The 24,938-nt window shown below is 44.3% G+C and overlaps 1 protein-coding gene across 1 annotated transcript in view; it reads left to right on the top strand.

Annotated features, from left to right (window-relative positions):
- LOC135510861 (E3 ubiquitin-protein ligase MARCHF5-like) overlaps positions 1 to 24,576 on the top strand; it is a 42,862-nt gene extending 18,286 nt beyond the window's left edge. Inside the window, exons 2-6 of the mRNA XM_064932156.1 lie at positions 623 to 825; positions 18,293 to 18,423; positions 18,511 to 18,694; positions 19,338 to 19,504; positions 23,766 to 24,576. Coding sequence (XP_064788228.1) covers positions 623 to 825; positions 18,293 to 18,423; positions 18,511 to 18,694; positions 19,338 to 19,504; positions 23,766 to 23,903 — 823 coding nt within the window. The 3' untranslated portion in view covers positions 23,904 to 24,576. The remainder of the gene's footprint in view (positions 1 to 622; positions 826 to 18,292; positions 18,424 to 18,510; positions 18,695 to 19,337; positions 19,505 to 23,765) is intronic.
- Positions 24,577 to 24,938: the final 362 nt, after the last annotated feature.

The raw sequence follows: 24,938 nt of genomic DNA, 5'->3' as shown, positions 1-24,938 counted from the left end.
TTTATTTCATAGTTTTGAAGTCTTCACTATTATTCTACAATGTAGGAAATAGTACAAATAAAGAAACTCATTCTAGGGTTTATCTGTGTCCAAACCTTTGACACAGAGAGGGACGGACTATTATGGCCTAAACAGAATAATTATATTACTCAATAGTGTTTGGATCTTGTAGTCTTTAACCTTTTTTCATTATATTTCATGATGAATGCAAGGTCACATGTAGTCTGCCTTTTCTTGGGTACATGTTTGTTTTCTCATCCTGTCCCAGAGGAGCTGCCTCTCTCTCTCCCTGCCTGCCACTCAGTGCTTAGGGGACAGGGCTTTGGTTGTGTTTCCTGCCTCTGAACATCCTGTTTAATCAGCCAGTGTGTTGAGTAACTTTGAGGTTTACAGGGTGAAGGTCACATCATCTGGATGGATGCAAACCCTCTACCTGATACACAACCATGAATTAATTGTCAAATGCACTGAGAATACTTAATTTGCTGGTATACAGACGTCGACACCAACAGCCCCAGTGTTTCAGCCAATGTGGGTGCGGGCATGGGTGCATCTGCCTTCTCGTGTGTGTTTATGTGCCTGTGGAACGAACACCCCTCTCCTGTGTTTGTGTGCGTTTCAGGAGCTGCTGGGTGTGCTTCGCAACGGACGAGGATGACCGCACGGCGGAGTGGGTGCGTCCGTGTCGCTGCCGTGGCTCCACCAAGTGGGTGCACCAGGTGTGTCTGCAGCGCTGGGTGGACGAGAAGCAGAGGGGCAACAGCACGGCCCGCGTGGCCTGTCCTCAGTGCAACGCCGAATACCTCATCGTCTTCCCCAAGCTGGGTATATGATATGACATGGGTGGGGTGGGGTGCTATGGGCTGGACTACAGTTTCCCTGGAATATTAGTTGGGGGTAGGGTCACAGATAGTTACTGAATGCATGCTTTCACGCTGTTTGTAGGCCACATCATCGAATTGGTCTCACCCTGTCCAAGCTAGTGCCTGTCCTGATTTTCATTTGTATGCTTATCACACATCAGAAGTAAAGAGATTAACAGCTTATGTGATGTGTTTATGATTCAGGACCATGTGAAAAATATTGATGTCATTTGAGAGTTTTGTAATTCCGTGGCAGCTTACCTAACAGATGGAGACAGATCTGTTGTGTCTGTCAGCACACAGTCATGTAATAACAGCTGAATCACTGGCAAATTTGTAGTATCTCACTTTACTTGAACTTCACTGTCAAAATGTCAGGACAACACTTAACTTCCCTACCTTTCCAAAGGGGAAGTAGCATTAGAAGGCAATTTCCATACCTAAATGGACTTCTGAGTTGGTCCTTTGAGGACAGACAACTAATGGCTGTTGTTGCTGTCTCCCTAATAACGGTTGTAGCTCAGGGACTCAGTGCTGTGAATAAGGAGTGGGAACTGAGAGCTCTAAAAACCGCTCAGCCTGTCTCAACTAACTGCATGTTTATTTATTCCCAAAACCAGGGTGGGTTATGTGGTGAGTCTGGTAATTATACCTTTTGAGGGAGAAGTAACACAAGGAATTGGAGCGGGCAGGGCAACCGCCAGATGCTCATTACCAGACCTGGGTTCAAATGTTATTAAAAATATTTAAAATAGTTTGCCTGGAGTGCCAGATATGTGGATTTCTCACTTGTGTGACTATTCTGTCAGTTCCGTTGCACCAGGAAAGCTCAATTAAACTCAGCGAAATCATTTTGAATAGTATTTGAACCCAGGTCTGCTACCCGCTCATTACCGGCCAGCTTCAGCCTCACTGGAAAATGCCAATTTGAAGAGGGGTGTAGAGAGGAGAGGTGCCCACTGTAATTAACCCCAGCACGTCAGAGTGACGGGGGCACTGATTGTTCCCAACACAGGCACTTAGTCATCAAGTAAACATGGCTCTGCATTTGTTCGTTCGGCGATTACAGAACTTTCAGCTACGTCAATCACCGTAAGAGAGGAAACTTTTATGTAAGTGGAAACTGCTTTGGGAAATGACACTTGTTGTACATTTTATAGCACCTGGTAAGCTATTAAATCACTCTGCATGCATGTCTAATTAGGTCTAGGTACAACCTAAGAAGTAGGGCCTGGACATAAGACAATGTATTCGGGAGGGCAAGCTATGCTGGTAAGCAGGGCCATGTTGTATTTTTAGATGCAGGCCTGGCTGTGCTGTCAGTCACCTGTGTTGCTATAAGCAGCAGGCGTTGCTAAACCTGCAGGACTGGAGCATAGAGATCAGGGCACTTAGTTCGGATTCGTCTCTGGAGCTTCGGGTCAATGGGAAGACTCAGGACAGTTCCTAGTGTCGTATGCCATGTACAGGACAGAACTAATGATGTGTCATTGATAGTCATTGAAGTCATGTCACGTGACAAACCGGCACCCGAGAATTCTCAAGCAGTACTTTGTGGACTTAGAACACACATCAGATCAGTGGCATTTGTATTTCCACGTTCACTTTCACTTCGCTCCCCCATTTGAAAGTATCTGGCTCACTGAAAACCATAATTATCCCGTGTCCCATCATGGAAGCGTTTCTACTGCTTAGTATTTCAGATAACATTGATGGAGCATGAATCCATACTGGGGATTTGGTTTGGTGGCAGGCTTTTTGAATGTCATCTCTGATTCCCCCGGCATGATAAGTAGATGAGGCGACTAGTTAATCTCAATGTGAATATTTTTGTTCCAGATGGGCATTACTGTCTCTTTCTCCCAATATGTTAATGGTTATTGGGTGTATAGAGTAGCCGATCTGTGTTAGCCTGACACTGGGCCTGCTTGCATGTTCAGGAAATAACCTTGTCTCTGTCTTCTCTCCTGAGGCCCACCGTGCCTGCTGCCTGCATGGTTATTTTGGGATAAGTCTGTCTGTCACTCTCTGCCCTTGCCCCCACCGGTACATTTATCCGGTTAACCTTCAAAACAGGTGAAGGGAGAAGAAAAAGTGATGTTGGGCTCGTTGTCCCCCCCTACACACACACACACACACACACACAGAGAGAGAGAGGAACTAATCTCTCATTCCCATTCAGTAGCTACTGAAGACTTGTTCTGGACACTTTGTTTTCATTGCCCCCTTTGCTATCCGGCTGATCAGTAGAACTTCTTTGTGGTCAGTTGTTTTTTTTGGCCAGCATCTTCACCAGATTAGTCATCATGAAATGTGGCCTAAATGTTTATCAAGTTCATCAGTTCCCCTACACACACATCCTCCACAAGTTTTGTTTGTGTTCCCTTTTGAATTACCCCAGTGTTTTTTCCAGGCAGTAACTGTGATTAGATGAGGGGTCGTGAGGCAATGGGTTATTTGGACAGGGCCTTCAATGTTCCCTAGTCTGTTGAAAGATAACGTCCTTCGTAGAATCATGTACTAGGCTTAGGCCTTGATCGCTCATCGTTTATTGAGTCGTGTACACCGGCTCATAGGGGCTTATGTTAACTTCGATTTAACAGCGCGTGAAAGTCCTCTGAAAGCTTTCGGAGACTTTCCGGACACTGGGATGACAACTTCCCGCAGAAGACCAGGGAGCATACAGATGGGCATTTTTATTTACGCCATCTGCCAAGGCCCAGACCAATCTACTGGTCATCACCCATGTGTGAGGGACGGGGAAAGGACGAGACAAGTGTCCTTCTCCAGGTACCAGAGACTGAGGTAGATACCCACCAGGCTGTGTAGGAGCCAGAGAGAGGGTACAAGATGGGGATGGGATTGTTGGTAGATGGGGAAACGATGTGAGATGGCACGAGAGAAAGAGGAGAGGCCCAGTCATTGACTTGTACCAGTCTGCCTCCTCCCCTATGCATTCTTCCTTTGCCTACCCCTGTGTTCAGACAGAGGTGTAGAGAGAGTGGGAGGGAGAGAAGGAAATTAGGCCAAATTATGAGGAGAGCAGCTCATCAACCAACGGCCGGAGAGGAGACCGGGGTTGCCCGCACTGCTGCTGATGAATCACTAAAAACCCAGGTCCGAGAAATACCTGACGGCCCAGACAGCACCGAATGAATCAGCAGCACACTGACGCTGCCATCCTACCACCTGGAGCAGCCATCTGCCCGGCGCTTCCCAATTCTCCTCTGTAATACCCTGCCTGCCCTGGGGACTGGAAACGCTCAGAGAAATTGCTTTCCTCTGTGTGAAAGCAGTTCCCAAAGCAGCGGATCGGACAGTGAGTTGACAGACAGAATGTTCTGGTGCTCACCTCTCTTAGTGGCTTTTATTTACAATATTAACAGGTGCAGGACTAATTGGCCAATAAACTTTGTACAGAAAATAACAAACAGGATGTTGACAGAGACTTGAATAAATCAAACATATTCTCAGTATAAACTATTGCCTATGACGAAACTCTAGCCAACATATTACCTGTCCAGCCTGCTCTCCCCCAGGCAAAAGCCAACTGAGTACCTAAACACTCTTTCCAGGAACTCCTTTCAGATAGGAATGTTCCATCATGATAGCCCCAAAACACATTTCTACCATAAAGGCCTAATTTCTCATGGATATAGTAATATAACATTATAAACAACGGTTTTACATAAACACGCACACTTCAATAACTTGTGCCATAACTTCAACTTTAAGTCACGATACACATTCATGAAGTTATTCACCCCTGCAATAATGAATCACTTTGGTTATTCCCGTCAACCAATAAATGTTCCTTGGTGACAAGTGGACTAATTTGCCTCACACCGGCACTTCTACAAGGAAGCAGCGTGAGATAGGTTAAATGCTGTGATTATACTCTACCAACACTTCGATCATTCTAATAATATATTTCACATCACTAGAGCATGTACCTTTTAAATGGGCAGCTTTATTCACGGTAGAAACACTGTTAACAAGTTACATTGTTTTAGTAACTGTCGTGCGCAACAAACACTTTGGCGCCTTCATGTCAAAGTATTGTTGGCAAACAAAATGCGCTACTCAATCCAAAATTCTCTTTTGATTTCAGGTTTCTTGACTTTACCGTGAAGAGATACAAAGTCTCTTTTTTTCAACCAATAATTTGTTTCATTGTCTGCAAGTCAATAGACATGCGCTCCAAGACACTCTGACATTTTATGTAACTCCACCGTGGCATCATTAGACTTCAGCTGCCACATAATGACACGGCTTCCAGAGGTCGTGATGTCACTGTCTGACGTGTGCTTTTTTTTTTTCTCCACCTGAACTCAACACAGTATTCTGCTCAGGCAGACTCGATGGACACCCGAGGATAGTGTGCTAGTATTGCCTCAGTGGGTGTCTCTGGTGTTGTCAGTAGTGTTTAATTGATTAGTTAAGTCTTTTTTTTTTTTTTTTTTTTGCGCATCTTGTTTCACAACTTGTGCCGTAGAGCTTTACCTGGGTTCCTCTGTGCGTTTATGTGCTAGGCTACATCACCGCACCTCACCCGGGGGCTGCCTCCTACCTTTTTTGCCTTTATAGAATTAGAGTTTAATAGGATGTCTGTCCTCATTTGTATGCTTAGGATACATAAACATGTGCATTATAGTTTGAAGTAAGCACAGTGCTGCACTCAATTGAACACAAAAACAACAGCGCAATGTTGCTGGCTCCTTCCTACAGTCTTCTAATGTAAAGTACTAGTCTGTGTTCTGGGCTTGATCACTGTGGCATAGGCCAACAGACAGACACGGGACTAAACAGCTTCTGTGTCTGGATTTACAGTCACCCATCTGACTGTGCTAAAAGTAGAAGTTAAACTTTTAGAAAGGGGGAGAAAAATGTGTTTACTTCTCCATCAGTTGGTAATGGCTTTTAAAGGTGTTTCAGTGACTTTAATCAGCCTCAGAAACATGGCACTTTCGCAGCTCACAGACATTAGAGCACAACTTTCAATTGGTGTAATAAAGGCCGAGCTGAAGAGATGGGTGCTGGGTGGTAAGCTTGCTGACGTGTAGTCATTTTGTCGTTGCGCTTTGCTGATCCCAGCTCATTTGTTAGCCTGACAGGCGTTACTCATGTTCCTACTCAGGGCCGGGCCTCAGGTTAGTGCAGCATCACATTGATGGATTTACACCGTGGTGGATGTGTTTGGCTATAGCACACCACTCGTGTTAGGTTTTTCTCTGCTTGTTTTGGGCTGTAAACTCTTGAGATTTCAAGTAGAAAAGTGCAGTTAGCCGTTTTTTTTTTTACCTCAGCAACTGAAGATTTCCACCCACGCTATCATTCTGATTTGGCCGGTGGTGTAAAATGAGGAACGGCGTGTCCTTGCTGGCTCTTCTGTGAGAGGGTAAAAAAAAGTGGGTTGGAACAGTGTGCCAACATGCCTGCCCGTCAGTGAGAAAGTGGGATGCAGTTGCAGTTTCTCTCGATCCCATCCACTCTTTTAATTATGTTAATTAGGAATTTGCTACCAAGCTCTGAAATTAATTGCTTCGCTTTCCTTTTTGCCAATAGCCATTAAGTGTGACCCAGTTCCCTCTGGCTGTGGATGGCATAATGCTTAGGCAGGGACAAAGCGGAAGGGATTCCGACGGTGTCATCAAAATATGCCCAGATTAATGTGTTGAAGAGGCATGAGATCAATCTGGTTGGCAAACATAGGTGCACTAAAGCACAACCCTGGAAAGTGGCAAAACTGACAGGATACAGGAGGCCAATGTGTTTAATTACTTTAAGAAATGAAAAGTGTTTGTTCCCCGTTGTGCCTGTTGGATTCTTTGAGGTGACACGTCACCCTTCCATTGTTCCTTCAGGTCTCTGTTGCACCATTGTTCCTACATTTGAGACCTGATTTCACGGCTTTCTCCAAAAATGACAGCGTCACTATAGGCATTCAATGCAAATATAAAGTCCCTGACGTTTTAGCCGTGGGCATTGCTGGATTATTTGACCAATTGTGGTCACCACCAATGTAACCTCAATTTTTTGGGGGCACTGAGCAAGTTTCAGCTCTGCTGAGCACCAACTTGAACATTGGGAAGATTCTATGCAACTTCCAGCAAACGTTTACTGTGGACACGGAGGCTGTACCTGCTTTTAAGTTTAAACAGTGGCCATGTAGGCTATGGAGAAAATATTTTAACATGGAAATAGCTGTTCTGTCATTCAGCCAATGTGTAGTGTTCAATTTAGGTCTACATTCCATGAGACTTTTGAAAGAGAAAAAAAACAAACATGCATGGCTTGACATTAACTTTAAAAAAAATTTAAAAAATATGTACTTTTTCCTCAGTTTTGTGATATCCAATTGGTTAGTTACAGTCTTGTCCCATCGCTGCAACTCCTTTACAGACTCGGGAGAGGCCAAGGTCTTTAGCCATGTGTCCTCCGAAACACGACCCTGCCAAGCCGCACTGCTCCTTGACACGCTGCTCGCTTAACCCGGAAGCCAGCCGCACCAATGTGTCGGGAGGAAACACTGTCCGACTGGCGACCATGTCAACGCGCTAGAGCGCGACGGGACAAGGACATCCCGGCCGGCCAAACCTTCCCTTAACCCGGACGACGCTGGGCCAATTGTTGCTTATTGCTGAATACAAATTATCTATAACTGGGCTAATAACTCACTGACTAGCAAAGGATATGAACAAATTGTGCACGTGGCTACATGCAGCTCTCGCTTTGATCTCAAAACAAGCGCATCTACTCACGACTGCTCATGCTGTAAACACAGTCCAGTTCAAAGTAAGTGGCACAGATCCATATATGGCTATGGTATATTTGCATATAGGCCAACTGCAACTCTGATTGTTAATGCCACACCGGTCTGTAAAGTATGGGCTGAGTAGTGTATGTTAATGCAATAGAATCGTACTCCAAAGGGACCTTCTTGCAGTTCCTACTGCTTCCACTGGATCTCACCAGTCTTTAGAAATTGGTTGAGGATTTTCCTTTGTGTAATTTTTTTTTTTTTTACCTTTATTTATCTTGGCAAGTCAGTTAAGAACAAATTCTTATTTTCAATGACTGCCTAGGAACAGTGGGTTAACTGCCTGTTCAGGGGCAGAACGACAGATTTGTACCATGTCAGCTCGGGGGTTTGAACTTGCAACCTTCCGGTTACTAGTCCAACGCTTTAACCACTAGGCTACCCTGCCTAGTGGAAGCCTTGTTTAAAACGAGGGTCACTTCGACTGTACTGTTAGAGGCGCATGACTAGAAAGGTAGCGTCAGTTTGTTTTCTTCCTGTATTGAACACAGATCATCCCGTCTTCAATTTTATCGATTATTTACTTAAATACCTAAAGTTGTTTTACAAAAGTAGTTTGAAATGTTTTGGCCAAGTTTACAGCTAACTTTTGAGATATCTTGTAGTCACGTTGCGTAAGTTGGAACTGGTGTTTTTCTGGATCAAACGCGCCAAATAAATGAACATTATGGATATATATCGACGGAATTAATCGAACAAAAGGACCATTTGTGATGTTTATGGGACATATTGGACTGTCAACAAAAGAAGCTTGTCAAAGGTAAGGCATGATTTATATTTTTATTTCTGTGTTTTGTGTCGCGCCTGCAGGGTTGAAATATATTTTCTCTCTTTGTTAACGGAGGTGCTACCCTTTTTGCCAAAAAGCCTTTTTGAAATCTGACATGTTGGCTGGATTCACAACACGTGTATCTTTAATTTGGTATCTTACATGTGTGATTTCATGAAAGTTTGATTTTTGTAGTAATTTATTTGACTTTGGCGCTCTGCTAGCGTCCCACGTATCCCAGAAAGGGATATGGCAAGTCAGTCAAGAACACATTCTTATTTTCAATGACGGCCTAGGAACGGTGGGTTAACTGCCTTGTTCAGGGGCAGAACAACAGATTTTTACCTTTGTCAGCTCCGGGATTCAATCTTGCAACCTTACGGTTAACTAGTCCAACGCTCTAACCACCTGCATCTCATTGCACTGCACGAGGAGCCTGCCTGTTACGCGAATGCAGTAAGAAGCCAAGTTACATTGCTAGCTAGCATTAAACTTATCTTATAAAAAATATCAATCATAATCACTAGTTAACTACACATGGTTGATATTACTAGATATTATGTAGCGTGTCCTGCGTTGCATATTATCGATGCAACACAGGGGGATGATTGAACAAAAGCACATTTGTGAAAAAAGCACAATCGTTGCACCACTGTACCAAACCTTAAACACCAATGACTTTCTTAAAATCAATACACATAAGTATATATTTTTAAACCTGCATATTTTGCTAAAAGAAATACAGGTTAGCAGGCAATATTTACCAGGTGAAATTGTGTCACTTCTCTTGCGTTCTTTGCACGCAGAGTCAGCGTATATGCAACAGTTTGGGCAGCCTGGCTCATTGCGAACTGATTTTCCAGAGTTTTACGTAATTATGACATAACATTGAAGGTTGTACAATGTAACAGTAATATTTAGATTTAGGGATGTGACCCGGTTCCGTATTTCACTGAAAGAATAAACGTTTGGTTTTCGAAATTATAGTTTCCGGATTCGACCATATTAATGATCAAAGGCTCATATTTCTGTGTGTTATTATGTTATAATTAAGTCTATGATTTGATAGAGCAGTCTGACTGAGCGATGGTAGTCAGCAGCAGGCTCGTAAGCATTCATTCAAACAGCACTTTTGTGCGTTTTGCCAGCAGCTTTTCATTGTGCGTCAGCGCTGTTTAAGACTTCAAACCTATCAACTCCCGAGATTAGGCTGGTGTAACCGATGTGAAATGGCTAGCTAGTTAGCGGGGTGCGCGCTAATAGCGTTTCAAACGTCACTCGCTCTGAGACTTGGAGTAGTTATTCCCCTTGCTCTGCATGGGTACCGCTGCTTCGAGGGTGGCTGTTGTCGATGTGTTCCTGGTTCGAGCCCAGGTAGGAGCAAGGAGAGGGGCGGAAGCTATACTGTTACACTGGCAATACTAAAGTGCCTAGAAGAACATCCGATAGTCAAAGGTATATGAAATACAAATGGTACAGAGAGAAATAGTCCTATAATTCCTATAACTTCAACCTAAAACTTCTTACCTGGGAATATTGAAGACTCATGTTAAAAGGAACCACCAGATTTCATATGTTCTCATGTTCTGAGCAAGGAACTTAAACGTTTAAAAGCTTTTTTACAACACTGTTTTTGCATTATTTAAACAAAATTGAACATGTTTCATTATTTGAGGCTAAATAGATTTTTATTGATGTATTATATTAAGTTAAAATAAGTGTTCATTCAGTATTGTTGTAATTGTCATTATTACAAATAAAGACAAAAAATCGGCCAATTCATCGGTATCGGCTTTTTTTGGTCCTCCAATAAATCGGTATCGGCGTTGAAAAATCACAATCAGTCGACCTCTACTATAGGCCCAATACATTATCGCCACATTGGCTTTGCTTGAATTGTCCTGCCAGTGAATGCAATGTTGTTCGGCACATTTTCTTACTTTACAGAATTGTAAAATGCAGTAAATCGTTTTTTCCCCTCCTCAATCTATAAACACTACCCCATAGTGACAAAGCAAATGTATTAAAAATAAAAACATATCACATTTACATACGTTTTTAGACCCTTTACTCAGTACTTTGTTGAAGCACCTTTGGCAGTGTTTACAGCCTTGAGTCTCTCTTTAAGTATGACGCTACCAACTTGGCACACCTGTATTTGGGGAGTTTCTCCCATTTATTCTCTGTCAGGTTGGATGGGCAGCATCGCTGCACAGTTATTTTCAGGTCACTCCTGCGTTGTCTTGGCTGTGTGCTGAGGGTCATTGTTCTGTCAGAAGGTGAACCTTCTCCCCAGTCTGATTTCCTGAGCGCACTGGATCAGGTTTTCATCAAGGATCTCTCTGTACTTTGCTCCATCATTGTTAAATAGAAGAAGTTTGGAACCATCAATGCTCTTCCTAAAGCTGGCTGCCTGGCCAAACTGAGCAATTGGGGGAGAAGGGCCTTGGTCAGGGAGATGACCCAGAACCCGATGGTCTCTGACAGAGCTCCAGAGTTCCTCTGTGGAGATGGTTGTCCTTCTGGAAGGTTCTCCAATCTCTGCAGCACTCCACCAATCAGGGCTTTCTGGTAGTGGCCAGATGGAAAACACTCTTCAGTAAAAGGCACATGAAAGCCCACTTGGAGTTTGCCAAAAGGCACCTAAAGACTCTCAGACCATAAGAAACCAGATACTCTGGTCTAATGAAACCAAGATTGAACTCTTTGGCTTGAATGCCAAGCACCAAACCCTACAAAACCTGGCACCAAACCCTACGGTGAAGCATGGTGGTGGAAACAAAATGCTGTGGGGATGTTTTTCAGCAGCAAGGACAGCGACACTACCGTAATTTCCGGACTATAAGCCGCTACTTTTTTCCCACGCTTTGAACCTCGCGGTTTATACAATGACGCGGCTAATTTATGGATTTTTTTCCCGCTTTCTCAAGATTCATGCCGCCAAAAAACTGAGCACCGTCACATAATGTGACGTAAATCGAGCGCGCTCAAACTTTCCATCATTCTGATTACGGTAGTCATTTTGTCACCCTCATCATGGCAAAGACATGGAGAAATGCATATTATGCAGCTTTCAAGTTGAAGGCGATCGATCTGGTTGTTGGAAAAGGAAATAGAGCTGCTGACAGCGTGGAACATTGTCAAAAAACTCCACTATCATCAACGGGTTTCGAAAGGCTGGACTGCTGCGTGTTGAAGAGGGCAGCGATCCAACATCGGATAAAGAAATTCTGAGGCTATTCAACTCCGACACCGAAGGAGATGACTTCAGTGGTTTCAGTGCACAGGAGGAGGAAGATAGTGACCAATGACTTTCTTGGTAGGCTACTGTTTACTGCTATTTTTTTATATTTTTGTTGCAAGCCGTTTCGTTTAAAGGCTGTGTAAAGTTAATTTGTTTCAATGTACCGGTAGGCACGTGCGGCTTATTTATGTACAAAATACATTTTTTTATTTATTCCGTGGGTGCAGTTTATATTCAAGTGCGCTTAATAGTCCAGAAATTACGGTAGTCAGGATCAAGGCGAAGATGAATGGAGAAAAGTACAAAACCTGCTCCAGAGTGCTCAGGACCCCAGACTGGAGAACACTGACCCTAAGCACATAGCCAATACAATGCAGGAGTTGCTTCGGGACAAGTCTGAATGTCCTTGAGTGGCCCCGCCAGAGCCCGGACTTGAACCCAATCGAACATCTTTGGAGAGACATGAAAATAGCTGTGCAGCGACGCTCCCCATACATCCTGACAGAGCTTGAGAGGATCTGCAGAGAAGAAATGGGAGAAACTCTCCAAATAAAGGTGTGCCAGGCTTGTATTGTCATACCCAAGAAGACACGAGTACTGAGTAAAGAATCTGAATACTTATGTAAATGTAATAATTCAGTTTTTTTTTAATCATACATTTGCAAAAATGCCTTAACTTGACTTTGCTTTGTCATTATGGGGTGTTGTGTGCAGATTGATGAAGGGGGAAAAACACATTTTAAATCAATTTTAGAATAAGGCTGTAACCTAACAAAATGTGGACAATTCAATGGGTCTGAATATTTGCGATGGCTGTGTGTGTATGTTTACAAACTCAGTAAAATAAGATAATAAGAAACGCCCCCTTTTCAGGACCCTGTCTTTCAAAGATAATTCGTAAAAATCCAAATAACTTCACAGATCTTCATTGTGAAGGGTTTAAACACGGTTTCCCATGTTTGTTCAATGAACCATAAATAATGAATGAACATGCATCTGTGGAATGGTCATTTAAGACACTAACAGCTTAAAGGTGGTAGTCAATTCAAGTTGGTTATGAAAACTTAGTCAGTAGAAAGGCCTCTAGTTTCCTATCAAAAACACCAAAAGAAAGATGCCCAGGGTCCCTGCTCATCTGCGTGAACGTGCCCTAGGCATGCTGCAAGAAGGCATGAGAATTGCAGATATGGCCAGGGCAATAAATTGCAATGTCCGTACAACACCTGCACAGGATCAGTACATTCGAACATCACACCTGCGACGTTGGGTTTGTACCCATAGGCAAGTCACGGTTTTGTCTCACCAGGGGTGATGGTCGGATTCCCGTTTATCGTCAAAGGAATGTGCGTTACACTGGGGCCTGTACTCTGGATTGGGATTGAGGTGGAGGGTCCGTCATGGTCTGGGGCGGTGTATCACAGCATTATCGGACTGAGCTTGTCATTGTAGGCAATCTCAAGACTTCCTGCAGGCTAATCCTGACCTGACCCTCCAGCATGACAATGCCACCAGCCATATTGCTCATTCTGTGAGTGATTTCCTGCAAGACAGGAATGTCAGTGTTCTGCCATGGCCAGCAAAGAGCCCGGATATCAATCCAATTGAGCATGTCTGGGACCTGTTGGATCGGAGGGTGAGGACTAGGGCCATTCCCCCCCAGATATGTCTGGGAACTTGCAGGTGCCATGGTGGAAGAGAACTGGCAAATTTGGTGCAGTCCATGAGGAGGAGATGCAATGCAGCTGGTGGCCACACCAGATACTGACTGTTGATTTTTGACCTCCCCCCCTTGTTCAGGGACACATTATTCAATGTCTGTTAGTCACGTCTGTGGAACCTTTTCAGTATGTCTCAGTTGTTGAATCTTATGTTCATACAAATATTTACAGATTTTAAGTTTGCTGAAAATAAACGCAGTTGACAGTGAGGATGTTTCTTTTTTTTGTTGAGTGATATACTTTCACTCTAGTGGTAGCATGAGACTGAGTCTACAACCCACACAAGTGGCTCAGGTAGTGCTGCTCATCCAGGATGGAACATCAATGCGAGCTGTGGCAAGAAGGTTTGCTGTGTCTGTCAGCGTAGTGTCCAGAGCATGGAGGCGCTACCAGGAGACAGGTCAGTACATCAGGAGACGTGGAGGAGGCCGTAGGAGGGCAACAACCCAGCAGCAGGACCGCTACCTCCACCTTTGTGCAAGGAGGAACACCGCCAGAGCCCTACAAAATGACCTCCAGCAGGCCACAAATGTGCATGTGTCTGCTCAAACGGTCAGAAACAGACTCCCTGAGGGTGGTATGAGGGCCCGACGTCCACAGGTGGGGGTTGTGCTTACAGCCCAACACCGTGCAGGACGTTTGGCATTTGCCAGAGAACACAAAGATTGGCAAATTCGCCACTGGTGCCCTGTGTTCTTCACAGATGAAAGCAGGTTCACACTGAGCACATGTGACAGACGTGACAGAGTCTGGAGATGCAGTGGAGAGCGTTCTGCTGCCTGCATCCTCCAGCATGACCGGTTTGGTCGTGAGTCAGTCATGGTGTGGGGGCCGCACAGTCCTCCATGTGCTCGCCAGAGGTAGCCTGACTGCCATTCGGTACCAAGATGAGATCCTCAGACCCCTTGTGAGACCATATGCTGGTGCAGTTGGCCCTGGGTTCCTCCTAATGCAAGACAATGCTATACCTCATGTGGCTGGAGTGTGTCAGCAGTTCCTGCAAGAGGAAGGCCTTAATGCTATGGACTGGCCCGCCCGTTCCCCAGACCTGAATCCAATTGAGCACATCTGGGACATCGTGTCTCGCTCCATCCACCAACGCCACATTGCACCACAGACTGTCCAGGAGTTGGCGGATGCTTTAGTCCAGATCTGGGAGGAGATCCCTCAGGAGACCATCCGCCACCTCATCAGAGCATGTCCCTTGTAGGGAGACACACATCATTTTGACTTGTTTTAAGGACATTACATCAAAGTTGGATCAGCCTGTAGTGTGGTTTTCCACTTGAATTTTCAGTGTGACTCCAAATCCAGACCTCCATGGGTTGATAAATTTGATTTCCATTGATAATTTTTGTGTGATTTTGTTGTCAGCACATTCAACTATGTAAAGAAAAAAGTATTTAATAAGAATATTTAATTCATTCAGATCTAGGAGGTGTTTTAGTGTTCCCTTGTTTTTTTGAGCAGTGTATATCACACACACAATTATTTGTATTTTTTGGGTGGACGGACATTTTAGTGTTAACATAAAACGACCATATATATGTTTAATTTATTACTCTTTGGACATAGGCGGCCCTGAAAAAAACACTAAGGTGGCCCGCCCAAGGCTTTTCCATGCAGAAGAAACCCTGCACGAGTAGTTGACAGTGTCTGTGTACTGATTTGGTGTCTCTCTGAAATCCCAGACCTTGGGCAACAGCACTTGAACATTGTTCACGTGGGAGGCAACCTGTCTGCCCAGGGAGACAAGTCTGAGTTGGATATGACCAGTGGTTCTGCTCCAGCAGAGGGGATGGGCTCTGCTACAGATGCCATGGCAACAGTGCCAAGTAGTGCCACATAATCAGCTCATTGGCCTCGTTGAGGATCACTAAAACATTCCACATTCAAAGTCAAACTGATGCTGTTGCCTCGGCCGGGTAACTCAAACAATGATGCAGCGTTAGTCTTCCAAGTTACACTTCGGGCATGTCGCCTACTTAAAAAATAAAGTAAAAAGACAGCTCAGCATAGCCATCGATGAGGACAATCCTTCACATCAAAGAGACCTGATGTCCTGGACCCCTCTCTCCCTTTAGTGTCCTCCACTGGTCTCCTGTAAAGCAGGTTGCCTCCTGTCCCCGTAGATAGGGTTAGGGATGATGAAAAAGGTTAGATGGAGGTCATAGCTATTACTTGACTCTCTAAGGGGTCATATGGGGTAGGCTACTATATATGACAGAGTGGCTGCCTAATCTGATCTTGGACACAGGCCTGTTCTTATGACAGTTAGAGCCAGGTTCACACACATGGTCTCCCTCTAACACTGTGAAGGTGTTCCACAGCCATTGTAAAATTGGCAGCCTTCATCTAAATAACAATCCATTTCTCTCCTCTGCCTAATCCTCTTTTGCTACACATTCCAGTGCAAATGTTTTCCAGTCAAACCCAATACTTCACATGCTTTTGCTCTGAGCACAACAGGAATGCTGAGTAAAGGAAGCTCATTCTTTTGAGCGTTTCCACGTTGCTGAAATCACATTACTCATTGTACTTTAATAATGTCTCACAACGGTATGTCTTTCTTTGGTTTATTCTGTGTGCTTTTCCTCGCTGTTGAAGTTACCTTACTCGATGAATATCTCACGATTGTGGCCTATGTGCGTGCCTACATGTATCTACACTACATGGTCAAAGGTATGTGGGCACCCCTTCACATTAGTGGACTCTGCGATTTCAGTCACACCCGTTGCTGACAGGTGTATAAAATTGAGCACAGAGCCATGCAATCTCCATAGACGAACACTGGCAGTATAATGGCCTTACTGAAGAGCTCAGTGACTTTCAATGTGGCATCGTCCATAGGATGCCACCTTTCCAAATTTCTGTCTTACTAGAGCTGCCCCGGTCAACTGTAACTGCTGTTGTTGTGAAGTGGAAATGTCTTGGAGCAACACCGGCTCAGTCGGGAAGTGGACACAGAACGGGACCACAAAGTGCGAAACCTGTAAAAATCATCTTTCCTCGATAGGAACTCTGTAGTGAGTGTTGCAAACTGCTTCTGGAAGCAACGTCAGCACAAGAACTGTTCGTCAGGAGCTTCATTTCATGGATTTCCATGGCTGAGCAGCCACATACAAGCCTAAGATCACCATGTGCAATGCCGAGTGTTGGCTGGAGTGGTGTAAAGCTCGCCGCCATTGGACTCTGAAGCAGTGGAAACGCATTGTCTGGAGAGATGAATCACGCTTCACCATCTGGCTGTCTGACTGACAAATCTGGATTTGGCGGATGCCAGGAGAACGCTACCTGCCCTAATGCCACCTGTAAAGTGGAGGAGGAATAATGGTGTGAGGCTGTTTTTCATGGTTTAGGCTAGGCATCTTTAGTTCCAGTGAAGGGAAATCTTAATCGTACAGCATACATTAGATTATTCTATGCTTCCCACTTTGGCAACAGTTTCCTGTTTCAGCATGAAAATGCCCCCATGCACAAAGCAAGGTCCATACAGAAATGGTTTGTTCAGATCGGTGTGGAAGAACTTGACTGGCCTGCACAGAGCCCTGGCCTCAATCCCATCGAACACCATTGTGAAAAATTGGAACGCCAACTGCCAGCCAGGCCTAATTGCCCAACATCAGTGCCCGAGCTCACTAATACTCTTGTGGCTGATTGGAAGCAAGTCCAAGCAGCAGTGTTCCAACATCTAGTGGAAAGCCTTCTCAGAATGAAGGCTGTTTTAGCAGCAAAGGGCAGCAAACTCCATATTAATGCCCCATGACATTTGGAATGAGATGTTGGGCGAGCAGGCGTCCACATACTTTTGACCATGTAGCGTATGTGTTTTTCCTCATTGCTGAAGACATGACTTTCTCATTTGTACTTCAAGTAGGGCTACGTTCATTGTACTTAGGACACGGGTTAGTGTCTGCGAGTAGGGTGGATGGTGTATACCACAGGTGTCATTCATTCCACAGAGGGTCGAGTGTTTGCACTCCTCCCTGGTACTTGATTGATGAATTAAGGTGCTCTCACCTGGTTGTCTCGGTCAGTGGCGGCCAAACCGGGGCATGCGAGGGTGCATTTTCAAAATTGGGTAGTGCATCAGTTTTCCACCAGTCATGTCAGTCATTACATACCTTTTTAGAGAGCTTATTATAACTTGTTAGAAATGTTCAGATCAGCTAAAGATTCTTTTAGTTTTTTTTAGGCCATAGATTTTGTTGTAATGTTTTGTTTTGAAGCTATCAAATATCACACGAATACACATGAGACGTGGCACAGTGTATAGAATTGCAAGAAAATGAGCTTTAAAACAGTGAATGTTCTCTACACATTTTGTCAAGGGGTGCAGACTTGCAGGAAATGAGCTTTAACCCTGCAAAATGTTCACTCTGCCAACAAAGAAGTGTGTGAACAGTGCTTGTGCCCATAGAAATGGACGTGCGTATTTGGGGGGGGGAGCGGAATGTTTCCCAATGCTTGAATTGGGACCGGAGTGTAAACATTTGGGATTCCCTAGTCTAGGTCTTAATTGAAAGAAAAAAACAGCAGACAAGAGGGCATCCATGGAATGACTGACACCCCCACTAAGCATTCTACAGTACCACCAGGAATCTTATGACCCCTGCTGGAGAGACAATCCCAAACTGTCATCTGTTAGGGACTCTTCTTTACTCCACCTCAGCATGAGCTAGTTGTAAAGTTCTAGACAGGCTCTACTTTGCCCTTTTTCACTGTAAAAACATAACATTTATAACACAAATGGCCAGTGATTGAAAACCGACACTACGGTGTGTCCTAATGAATATGACCCAGGCCACAGAGGGGACAACACCCTTCCCAACCCTGTTTTTACAATCGGTAACACACTATCTTTCTGTATCCCTCCAGGGCCGGTGGTGTATGTGCTAGACCTGGCGGACCGGCTAATCTCCAAGGCCTGTCCCTTCACCGCCGCTGGCATCATGGTGGGCTCCATTTACTGGACCGCTGTCACGTACGGGGCCGTCACTGTCATGCAGGTGAGACCATAAAAATAAAACACACAGGGCTGTGTTTATTAACAGTACGGCAGACTACGGCTTGACCATGGTGTCCCCTGTGCCCAGGTGGTGGGCCATAAGGAGGGCCTGGATGTGATGGAGCGGGCAGACCCCCTGTTCCTGCTCATCGGCCTGCCCACCATCCCCGTCATGCTGATCCTGGGGAAGATGATCCGCTGGGAGGACTACGTGCTGCGCTTCTGGAGGAAGTACTCCAACAAGCTGCAGATCCTCAACAGCATCTTCCCAGGTCAGAAAGGACACATTGGTAGGGATGCCCACCGTTCCGCAACACCAGTGTTGTACTAAAATTGGTGGAGTTCAGCTTATTCATTGTGTGTGTGTCTGTATGATGAAGAGTGGGTGATAAAGATCTTGATAGATGATGCTACCTGTGTTAAAGACTGTAAAGAATTTTGTGCACAACATTGAGTTTTTTGTGCGCATGATAAATGTCTGATAATTTATTTTGTGTGAACACCATGGCTTTCCCAGGGTGTGCGCAGTGTTTGTTGGGGATAAAAGAGTACTACGAGGTGGTCCGTCCGTTGGGGCTGGTGGTGGTGGTGGGTAGGTCCAGTAGAGGGGGGGAGGGGGGTTCCTCTGATCTCATCAAGGTAGTGATTGGTGCGGGGAGAAACCCGACAACCTTTTCTCTCTCCAGGCTCAGCTTGCTGGGCAAAAGCACTCCTCTACCCCCAGTCGGCTGCCCGAACTAGAGATGCCAACTCAAACTGGTACAGACTGATGCATATACTCATCACTTGATGAATGTGCTTTTGTGTGTATTGTGCGGCATATCTAGCTTTGTGAAGATGTATTGGCAAAACATCAACACCCACAATGCACCAAACCCCATCCTTACCCTGCCCCCTCCTCTCGGTCTCTCTCAGGGATTGGGTGTCCAGTGCCTCGTATCCCGGCAGAGGCCAGCCCCCTGGCAGACCACGTGTCAGCCACTAGAATCCTATGTGGAGCTCTGGTCTTTCCCACCATCGCCACCATCGTAGGCAAACTCATGTTCAGCAGCGTCAACTCCAACCTGCAGAGGACCATCCTGGTGGGTAACAAAAACAAACATGTGTGTCATGTCAGTCATACACAAAGAGACTGTGGGCCTGGGTCATTGTAGTTATCTCCTATTTAGTGATTGCAGGGTTTTTGCAATGGCTATACAGTGCATTCGGAAAGTATTCAGACCTCTTGCTTTTTTCCCACATTTTGTTACGCTACAGCCTTTTTCAAAAATGGATTAAATAAAATATTGTCCTCATCAATCTACACACAATACCCCATAATGACCAAGCGAAAACAGGTTATTTTTTCCTTCTCACATTTATAAAAAAACAAATACCTTATTTACATAAGTATTCAGACACTTTGCTATTGAGCTCAGGTGCATTCTGTTTCCATTGATAATCCTTCAGATGTTTCTACAACTTGATTGGCGTCCACTTGTTCTAAATTCAATTGATTGGACATGATTTGGAAAAGCACACACCTGTCTATATAAGGTCCCACAGTTGACAGTGCATGTCAGAGAAAGAAAACAAGCCATGAGGTCGAAGGAATTGTCCATAGAGCTCAGAGACAGGATTGTGTTGAGGCACAGATCTGGGGAAGGTTACCAAAACATTTCTACAGCATTGAAGGTCCCCAAGAACACAGTGGCCCCCATCATTCTTCAGTGGAAGAAGTTTGGAACCCCCAAGACTTTACCTGGAGCTGGCCGCCTGGCCAAACTGAGCAATCGGGGGAGAAGGGCCTTGGTCAGGGAGGTGACCAAGAGAACCCTATGGTCACTCTGACAGAGCTCCAGAGTTCCTCTGTGGAGATGGGAGAACCTTCCAGAAGGACAACCATCTCTGCAGCACTCCACCAATCAGGGCATTATGGTAGAGTGGCCATACCATGAGAAACAAAATTCTCTGGTCTGATGAAACCAAGATTGAACACTTTGGCTTGAATGTCAAGCGTCATGTCTGAAGGAAACCTGGCACCATCCCTACGTTGAAGCATGATGGTGGAAGCATCATGCTGTGGAGGATGTTTTTCAGTGGCAGGGACTGGGAGAATTGAGGGAAAGATTAATGGAGCACACAGCCAAGAAAACGCAGGAGTGGCTTCGGGACAAGTCTCAATGTCCTTGAGTGGCCCAGCCAGAGCCCGGACTTGAACCCGATCGAACATCTCTCGGGTTTCTCCTAGTCTCTCCAAAAACAGGTATTCCGAGATTGTAGCGTCATACCCAAGAATACTCGAGGCTGTAATCGCTGCCAAAGAAGCTTCAACCAAGTACAGAGTAATGGGTCTGAACACTTATGTAAATGTGATATTTCGACAAACCTGTTTTTGCTTTGCCATTATGGGTTATTGTGTGTAGATTGATGAGGGGGGAAAAACATTTGAATCCATTTTTTAATAAGGCTGTAACATAACAAAAATGTGGAAGAAGTCAAGGGGTCTGAATACTTTCCAAATGCACCGTACCTATACTATCTCCTCCCTCCTTCTGGCCCATTCTGAGGTAACTATTCCTCAGCCAAGGGGAACTCTCCTACTTTTATTCTAGAACTTCAACCCTTTCTTGCTGAGGGACCCCCTCCAATACAAACCGACGAGACAGGGACCCCCATCATACGTTAGCAAAAAAATGTTTTTCCCACATCTTATCACGTGAATGGTAATGGCAAGGAGAAGTAATCAACATTTTAAAATTAATAGATTTGGCAGATGTCTCCACATTTATAATTGGAAGAGGAAGTGTGAACTCTAACACAGCCTATTAACTAGAAAGGTAACTCCAAACTAGAGGTCGACCGATTATGATTTTAACGCCGATACCGATTTATTGGACCAAAAAAGCCGATGCCGATGAATCAGCCTATTTTTTTTTTTTTTTTGTAATAATGACAATTACAACAATACTGAATATAATACATCAAAATCAATTTAGCCTCAAATAAATAATGAAACGTTCAATTTGGTTTAAATCATGCAAAAACAAAGTTTTGGAGAAGAAAGTAAAAGTGCAATATGTACCATGTAAGAAAGCTAACTTTTAAATTCCTTGCTCAGAACATGAGAACATATGAAATCTGGTAGTTCCTTTTAACATGAGTCTTTTTTATTCCTTTTAACATGAGTATTTCATTAACCTTTTGACTATTGGATGTTCTTATAGGCACTTTAGTATTGCCATTGTATAGCTTCCGTCCCTCTCCTCGCTCCTACCTGGGATCGAATCAGAAACACATCGACAACAGCCACCCTCGAAGCAGCATTACCCATGCAGAGCAAGAGGAATAACTACTCCAAGTCTCAGAGCAAGTGACGTTTGAAACGCTATTAGCGGTGCGCACACCGCTAACTAGCTAGCCATTTCACATTGGTTACACCAGCCTAATCTCGGGAATTGATAGGCTTGAAGTCACAAACAGCGCAATGATCGACACACAACGAAGAGCTGCTGGCAAAATGCACGAAAGTGCTGTTTGAATGAATGCTTACGAGCCTGCGGCTGCCTACCACCGCTCAGTCAGATACTTGTATGCTCAGTCAGATGATATGCAACGCAGGACACACTAGATAACTACACATGGTTGATGATATTACTAGTTTAACTAGTGATTTATGATTAATTGTTTTTTATAAAATAAGTTTAATGCTAGCTAGCAACTTACCTTGGCTTACTGCATTCGCGTAACAGGCAGTCTCCTTGTGGAGTGCAATGAGAGGCAGGTGCTTATAGCATTGGACTAGTTACTGTAAGGTTGCAACAGTCTTGCAACCTTACAGTTAATCGAGACTGATCCCCCGACAAGGTGACAATCTGTCGTTCTGACCCTGAACGAGGCAGTTAACCCACCGGCAGTCATTGAAAATAAGAATGTGTTCTTAACTGATTTGCCTAGTTAAATAAAGTTGTAAAAATACCGATTTCCGATTTAAAAACTTCCCTATTTAATCGGCCTTTCCGATTAATCGGTTGACCTCTACTCCAAACACATTTTTGCTAAGAGCAGCTGTTTAGTTTGTTAAACAAAGGTTAGTCATAATGTATGTCCAAGTCAAGAAAGCTTACCAGCAGCCACACTGATAGCCTATCCACCCACGGGTGCTTTTTCAAAGTTGAATTGCCTCCAATGAGTGTAATTTGCGAGAAATGAAGTTGACATCATTAGAAATTATATTCTCTTCTACTGTAGGTATGTAATTCAAAATGTGTTTATTCTATTGCTAGCAATATTCATACACCGAATAGAAATATGAATGGGTCCAACATGTAAAGTGTTGGCCCTATATTTGAAATTTGAAATTTAAAAAATCCCAGAAATGTTGTGCATAAATTTGTTTCCATCCATGTTAGTGAGAATTTATCCTTTTCCATCCACCTGACAGGTGTGACATATCAAGAAGCACGATCATTACATAGGTGCACCTTGTGCTAGAGACAGTAAAAGGCCACTCTAAAATCTTCAGTTTTGTCACACAACACAATGCCACAGATGTCTCACGTTTTGAGGGAGTGTGCAATTGACCGCAGGAATGACCACCAGAGTTGTTGCCAGATAATTGAATATTAATTTCTCTAAGCTGCCTCCAATGTTTGAGAGAAATTTGCAGTACATCCAACCGGCCTCACAACTGCAGACCACGTGTAACCACGCCAGCCCAGGACTTCCACATCCGTCTTTTTCCCCTTGTGGGATCGTCTGGGGGCGCTGAGGAGTATTTCTGTCTGTATTAAAGCCCTTTTGTGGGGGAAAACTCAATCTGATTGGCTGGCCCTGGCTCCCCAAATCCCTCTAAGGCCCACCCATGGCTGCACCCCTGCCCATGCATGTGAAATCCATGGATTAGGGCCTAATTCATTCATTTCAATTGACTGATTTCCTTATATGAAATGTAACTCAGTAAAATATTTGAATGTTGTGTTTTATATTTTTGCGGACCCTCTGCAGCACCCCCAGTTGAATACCCTTGTTTTAGACACACACAACTGAGAGTGCGCTTCCAGCCAGGTAACCAAAGTGGTAGGGCTTGTCTGTTATATGACCTGTGCTTCCCCTTCTGGACATTCCATCTCCTCTGCCCCACACAGACCCTCACAATCCGGTTCCCTTTAACCCCCTAAGGTCGACGTCTGCACCCCCGCAGAAATCTAATTAGCATAAATTCAACAAAAAAATGGCAGTTTATGCTAGAGATGTATCTCAATCCACACTTCCGCATCTGTGGTGAGAGCTAGAGCGGTGTTTGTCAGACCTCAAGACTCCATCCCTCACCCTGACCTTCTGTTCTTTGTGTCCTGTCTGCAGGGTGGGATTGCGTTTGTGGCCGTCAAGGGAGCGTTTAAGGTGTACTTCAAACAGCAGCAGTACCAGAGGCAAGCCCACCGCAAGATCCTCAACTTCCCCGAGGCAGATGAAGCCTGGACAGACAGACAGACACACTGACACAACGGGGGAGTGGGTGGAGCGGAACAGTGAATTTTGAGCAGGAACACTGTCGGACAGACACAGGGATCATTGCTGCCCCCTACCTCTTGTACCCCTCCGAGCAGCCTCGCCTCACATTCTGTTTCTGCTCTCTGCGGAGTCATTGTCCTATGCTGCTGACATTTGTGCTGTATGACTATTGCCATGATCTATTGCGTTTTTAAAACACGTAGACTAATACAGACATGCGCGGACGCAGACTTATGCATATTGCACACAGGAATGTGACTTGTTTTTGTGACTACCGCACTGCAGTAGCGAGTTGAGTATTTTTTTTACATAACCAGTGCTTGCTTATTTTAAGATAAATCTGGGACAGGTGTAATTATTAAGCAGGAAAGTTTTAGAAATAATTTGCCAATGTGAAGGGTTTAATGAGGAATATTGATTTCCTGTGTTTTCAGAGAAATAAGAAAAGTATCTTTATCACTAAGAGATTATTATTTGAAGGAACATCTTGCCTGCTGCTCTCTTCAGACATTGCCACTGATGTTTCCATTGGTGGAAATGCATAGTCGTCATTCATCTATTTTAGAAGCATAGTACGAACCTCATGAAAGTGTGATTGTCTGTACATATTTCATTTATTCTGCATCGGATTAAACCTTTTTGAGGGTGTTTTTTACTCGTATGCCTCAAGTGTTCCCATTAATTATATTTTTAGTTATTTGTAAGGGATTTTTTTCCCCCAAGCAACTAACCCTACAGGTCACTTTTTCTCTTATGAAATACCCAATCAGTGCAGATGTCTGCGGCTCATATAGACCTGACACATGCTGACTAGTATCTTTTAACCCAAATCACAATACGCCACATAATTCCTTGCTAAAAACCAGATTTGTTTATTTTTGTGCATTTGCCTCAGGGCAGTCACAATGGGTTAAAATTACAACTATAGTTGTAGAACCAGTATACAGGTGGTCTAAGCTGCTGCCTCCGGATCACATACACCATGGGTTTGAATCTGGTCCACTGTTATTTGTAGCAACTCTT

This window comes from Oncorhynchus masou, chromosome 23, assembly GCF_036934945.1.
Source record: "Oncorhynchus masou masou isolate Uvic2021 chromosome 23, UVic_Omas_1.1, whole genome shotgun sequence".
NCBI lineage: Eukaryota > Metazoa > Chordata > Actinopteri > Salmoniformes > Salmonidae > Oncorhynchus > Oncorhynchus masou.
Note: the sequence above shows the minus strand (reverse complement) of the source record. Positions and strands in the feature narration are given on the sequence as shown.